Source organism: Pelecanus crispus, chromosome 1, assembly GCF_030463565.1.
Source record: "Pelecanus crispus isolate bPelCri1 chromosome 1, bPelCri1.pri, whole genome shotgun sequence".
NCBI lineage: Eukaryota > Metazoa > Chordata > Aves > Pelecaniformes > Pelecanidae > Pelecanus > Pelecanus crispus.
Window position 1 is genome coordinate 45,978,336 of NC_134643.1, and position 5,669 is coordinate 45,984,004.

The 5,669-nt window shown below is 62.3% G+C and overlaps 1 protein-coding gene across 1 annotated transcript; it reads left to right on the forward strand.

Moving 5' to 3' along the window:
• The first annotated feature begins 634 nt into the window (after positions 1-634).
• Positions 635-2,050, forward strand: MYF6 (myogenic factor 6). Its single transcript, XM_075726398.1, has 3 exons — positions 635-1,153; positions 1,433-1,523; positions 1,932-2,050. Exons 1-3 carry the CDS (start codon positions 635-637, stop codon positions 2,048-2,050), a joined length of 729 nt encoding a protein of 242 aa, XP_075582513.1.
• Positions 2,051-5,669: the final 3,619 nt, after the last annotated feature.

A 5,669-nucleotide genomic window follows, 5' to 3' on the forward strand; every position in this document is an offset into this window, starting at 1 on the left:
GGGGAGGGGGGGAGGAATAGCAGGGGCTTCTTCTGAAAATATTAACCCGTCTATTTGCAGAGTGATGGCCGCCTTTGAAATCTCTCCTTATAGATCTATACTTAGCAGCGGGGCAAGGAGTGTGCACTGGGGGGTGCGAGGGGCGGGCTGGGCCAGGGCTCCCTGCAGAGCCCCGCGCTTTTGTCCTCCCGCCATGCCCCCATGGGCTCAGCAGCGGGGCCGGGGCTGCCTGCTGCGCCCGGACGCAGCTTCCAAGCCCCCACCTCGCGTCCCTTCGCTGCACCCCCAGCTCACGGGATTTCGGGGGGGGGTGGGGAGTTGGATTGTAATTTTATTTTTCGTTTGTTTCCCCCGTTTATTATTTTTTCTTTAATTTGCCTCCCTCCCCTCATGCCCCCTCCCCCCCCCTTCTAAACAGGAGATGTTCTCAGGACAGCGCCCAAGAGACTGGCTGGAATCAGTTTTGGAGGGTGATGCACCGCGACAGCTAAAAGTTGGATAGGGTTTCAGCAGCTCCTATATAAAGCAGGGGGGACTTATGTCACTGCACTAATTAAATTCCATCCGGGTTGTTCCTCGGGGTGTTTTTGAGCCTGCCACCCAACTCAAGCAGGCAGAGAGGCCGAGGGACAGCATGATGATGGACCTTTTTGAAACTGGCTCCTATTTCTTCTACTTGGACGGGGAGAATGGAGCCCTGCAGCAGCTGGAGATGGCAGAGGGATCCCCACTGTACCCAGGCAGCGATGGCACCTTGTCCCCCTGTCAGGACCAAATGCCGCCAGAGGCCGGCAGTGACAGCAGCGGAGAGGAGCATGTGCTGGCACCCCCGGGACTACAACCCCCTCACTGCCCCGGCCAGTGTTTGATCTGGGCTTGTAAAACTTGCAAGAGAAAGTCGGCCCCCACGGACAGACGGAAAGCAGCCACCCTGCGGGAGAGGAGGAGACTGAAGAAGATCAACGAAGCCTTCGAGGCTCTGAAAAGGCGGACTGTGGCAAACCCCAACCAGAGGCTGCCCAAGGTGGAGATCCTGAGGAGCGCCATCAGCTACATCGAGAGGCTGCAGGACCTCTTGCACAGGCTGGATCAACAGGAGAAGATGCAGGAGATCGGGGGGGACCCCTTCAGCTTCAGCCCCAAGCAGGGAAATGTAAGCACTGCCGCTCGATTCCTCCCGCCGCCCTGCCACCCAGCTGCGAAACCGCCGCGCCCTTCCCGTCCCCTCTTCTCCTCCTCGGCACGGCCTCTGCGGCGGCCCGGCCGGCCGGGCAGGCTGGCGGGCGCGGAGGGGGCTCCCCGAGGAACCTGCCAGCTCCTCGGGCCTCCAGCGGGCAGCCGGCCCGCCCCGGGGAGCCGCCGTCCACCTTGCTAACACCCGTCCCCTCCCCGTGTCTCCCCCCGCTCCCGCCCCCCCGTGTGTGTGCCGCAGATCCCCAGCTCCGACTTCCTCAGCACCTGCAGCTCCGACTGGCAAAGCGTTTCGGACCATTCCCGAGCCCTGGGAGTCAGCCCCAAGGAAGGTAACTCGCACCCCGCGGCCGCCGTTCTCCGACTGTCCGGGGGAGCGGCCGCCGCCGCCGCCGGGCCGTGCTCACCCCGCCGCCCCCGCTGCCGCGCGCCCTTCCCGTGCCCCAACGGCCGCGTCCCCCAACGGCCGCTGGTCCCCAACAGCCGCCGGTCCCCAACGGCCGCGTCCCCCAACGGCCGCTGGTCCCCAACGGCCGCCGATCCCCAACGGCCGCGTCCCCCAACGGCCGCGTCCCCCAACGGCCGCCGGTCCCCAACGGCCGCCGGTCCCCAACGGCCGCCGGTCCCCAACGGTCTCTCACCCTCCGGCGCCGGGGCTCTCCGCCGGCTGCGAGCCCTGCGCCGCCGGCCCGGCGAGGAGGCACGGTTTGCTCTTTCATGCCTTTTCTCTCCTTGAGCAGGAGGCTCCATCGTCGAGTCGTCGGCCTCCAGCAGCCTCCGCTACCTCTCTTCCATAGTGGACAGTATTTCTTCCGACGAACCCAAACTGCCCAGCGTGGAGGAAGTGGTGGAGAAATAAATCCGGTTGCTCTGGTAGTATATTTAACGGAGATGGAGCCCCCACCCCCTTCCCTCTAAGTAATGAAGCAAATTAACACAGTGGAAAGCCCGGGCAGGGGCCTTGTTAAGGTCGAGTCAGGGTACACCTACCCCAAAGAAAATGGCTCTCGCTGACTCGAGCCAAACAGACTTTCCCCCTTTTTCTTTCCTCTTTTTTTTTTTTCCGAGTTTTGTTTTTGTTAAATCGTGTTGCATAGACCATCCCTCCTCTTCTTTTTTTTTTTTTTTTTTTTTTTTTAATTTAAGTTACTTACCTGTGTACCGGTGATCCGCTTTGTCTGAGATTCACCGGAAAGTTCATTCCTGTCTGAGTGAAGCTGTTGGTTGCATTTCGTGTTAGTCGTATTTAAAGAGTTCCCGCCTCGTTTCGTTCCTGTAAATAATTTTAGTACTGTCTTTTCTTTTGTAAACATAACAAATATATATTTAAATGATGGAATGTGATATTGTATATAAGAACAGATTGATTCCTTGGGTTGTAAAATAAAGCTCTTTGTGTTACAGTGTGTCCCGTCCCCCCCGTAATTAAGTAATTAACCCGCTCCCGGAGTTAAAACCCGCCGCTGACTTCAGCGGGATCAAGCCCTGAAGAGTCAGACCCACGTCGCCGCGACACGACCCGTGTGACGGGAGGCAGCTCTCCGGACAGATTTTTCCTGCTTTTTCTCCTCCTAGGAGCGTCCCTCCTTACCTAGGGCCGCACCCGCCCTGTTAATTACCCGCCTCCCCGCTTCGCTCCCAGGGGAGGCCGGGCAGGCACGGGTGGGCGCCCGGGCAGGACCCCGCGGCCCCTCTCCTCGCCCTTGCTTGCGAGGGAAAAGCGGTGCAGCTCCCCTAAAATGTCCGACGGGGCCGCTTGCGTAGCTCGCCGGGCAGGGACGCTTCTTCGGCCTCGTCCTGCACATGGTGGGTGCGCTTAGGGAGCGCCAGGAGCCCCCCGCGGTCCTTGGGAAGGGAGAGGCTCAGCGCCTCTCGCCTTTCCCTCTCGGGAGCGGGAACTCGAACGCAGGCCGTGTCTGTGGTAAAATGGACGGCTGTGCTACCCCAGCGGGGCAGCGACGGGCTGCGACAGGGGCCCGCTCCCGTGGGGGCTGTGATTGCTTCCCGGGGAAGGTAACTCCCCTCGACTTGAGCCTGAGGGAGAAGAGAATGGGGTCCCTCAGGGAGGAAAGAGTTAAGCGGCCGAAAAGGGGGTTGGGGGGTGGGGTGGGTAACAACATATGAAGCCTTTCACTCAGTGATGTAAAAAAACACGGCCTCTCTGAGGATGCCGGAGCGGAGCCGCTCACAATCGGAGCGTTACGGTTGGTAACAGATTGTTTGTACCCCGCGAAGGGGCGACCACCGGGGAACAGCACCCGGAGCCCCCCCCGACACGGGGCTGGCAGCGAGCTGACAGAAGCCGAGGGACGCTGCTTCAGCGCTGCCCGCCGGCGCTCTCCTCCTCAGCTTTACCCCCTGATTTACTGTTTGTGTGCTTCGCAAGGTCACAGCCACGGTTCTGGAAGGTCTCGCCCTTCCCGGCCGGCACCGGCACCGGCGCGGGTACGTCCGTCTGAAGGGGAAGCTCCGGAGAGAGGCGGCCCCGAGAGCCGGCTCTCACGGCGGTGCCGTCCTCTCCCCCTTCCCGCGCCGCCGCGGCCAGCCTGCTTTTGAGGCGGCTTCAGCATTGGCTCGAATCGCTCTGTGCTGAGATGCTCTCCTGCGAGGAGCCATTGCGGCGGCACAGTGCGGCGGGCACGCAGCGGTACCACAGGTTTCACATAAACCCCTCCGCCTCGGGGAACTCTCGGGCGCTTCCGAAAGCGGCGCTTTCGTGCCCGATCTCCCCACGTTCGCGACAGCGCCAAGATGCCGTAGTTTGCTCCTGCAGCCCGGGGGCTCGCTCAGCAGCGGAGCGCTTCGGCTGGGGCTGGCAGCCCCTCGCCTGCCCTAGCGAGCTGCTCCCGTCCCCGCCGGCTCAGCCGGGAGGGCCGAACCGCGCCCCGCCGGCCCCGCTCCCCGCAGCGGGGAGGGGGGTGCCGAAGCACCCCCGACACCACGGTGTGGGGCCAGCAGCCCGCCGGCCCACCGCCACATCTGCCCCCAGCCCGGCGGTAACCTCGCCGAGCTGGCCCGGCCGCCCGGTCGGACCCCCGCGGCAGGGTCTCCTCCAGCAGCAGGGTAACTTGAGCGATTGTTTGGAGTAAGTTTGCCTCGAGGAAGGTTTTTTCCATTAAATAAAGAAAATACCTCCCGAAGAGACTCTCGTGACCCCCGCGGCTATGGCTGACATGCCGGGCTTCCCAGAGAAGGTCCTCAGTGTGTTTGCAATTAAAATGTTTGTGTTTGATATTAATAACGATAATCTTTACCTAAGCCCCCAGCCAAAGCAAACAGGGCCCTGGAATCACAAATCAAAGGGTAATAACTGGGTAAGGACAAGAGGTTTGTGATTTAATCAAGTCTTTTCTTTTTTTTTTTTTTTCCTTTTTTTCCCGGAGGGGCCACGCACAAAGCCACCGAAGTTTTGACACGAATGCGAGTGCCCCCTCCGCCCTCCCCCGTCCCGCTGCAGCTCCTTTAGCACCGGGGAGGCGGGCAGGAGCGCTGCTCCCGCCGAGCCCACGCCGGACACCGGCCTCCTCCGCTCCTCCCCGCCCCGCCGGGAAGCCACCTGCTCGCTCCCCGAGGAGAGCGGGGCGGCGGAGCTGGGCCGGCCGCAGGCAGGGGTTGCGGCCGAGGCCGAGCGGGGCCGGGCCCGCCAGCGCCCCGCCGCCCGCCCCGCCTGCCCGGGGCCGGGACGCCCCGCCACCGCGCTCCTCTGGCGTGCCGCTCTTCACACCCAGCGTCTAAACCCTCTTTTTCTTTCTTTTCTTTTTTTTTTTTTTTTTTTTTTTTTACCGTGCATCTTTATTTGCCTCCCTAAAGCCGCCCGCAGCCCGGAGGGGGAGGCGGGCAGCCGGCAGCGGGCTTTATTTTCTGAGGTCGGAGGCAGGCGTCGACCCGGCAGCTATTTCCACAGGGAGAATTCCCGCTTGGATGGCTGCTGCCTTGGGGAACCCGCCGCGATTTTTCCAGAGTTTCCACCTTTCTGTGGAGAACGAGCCGGGGCAATGGGAGCAGTGGGGGGGGGGGGGGGGGGCAGGGGAGGGAGGGGGATGAGTAATTGAACCATGTGCTCGCTGGGACGTCCCTCCGATAGCAGGAACTAGCAACTTTTCCCAGTCTCAAGGCTGCCAAAACCCCCCTCGTGTCCCTTTGATCTCTCTTGGGAGTCCCAGAGTGCCAGCAGAGGCCAATGCCTTCTTCAGCTGTCTTCTATACAAATCCCTCTGGCAGGTACTAATGTGTTTACTTAGGTGCGCACGGTTCCCAGTGCTGGGGGGAACCAAACGTTTCTCACACGCCTGGAAGCGCCCGGCCACGACAGCCCAACTGGGAAACAGTTTTGCCGGGGGGGCGGCGCGGAGGAGCCCCCGGCCCCGGCCCCGGCCCCCCCCGGCCGCGGGAGGGGAGAGGCGGCGGGCGGAGGCGGCACGGAGCCAGGCGGCTGCGGCTTCCCCTGTGCCGGGAGGCACCGTCCCCGCACGCAGCGT

Coding starts and splice junctions, on each gene's coding strand:
- MYF6 (XM_075726398.1), top strand. CDS start 635: ATGATGATGGACCTTTTTGAAACTGGCTCCTATTTCTTCTACTTGGAC. Junction 1,154..1,432: donor TCAGCCCCAAGCAGGGAAAT/GTAAGCACTGCC, acceptor TGTGTGCCGCAG/ATCCCCAGCTCCGACTTCCT. Junction 1,524..1,931: donor GGGAGTCAGCCCCAAGGAAG/GTAACTCGCACC, acceptor CTCCTTGAGCAG/GAGGCTCCATCGTCGAGTCG.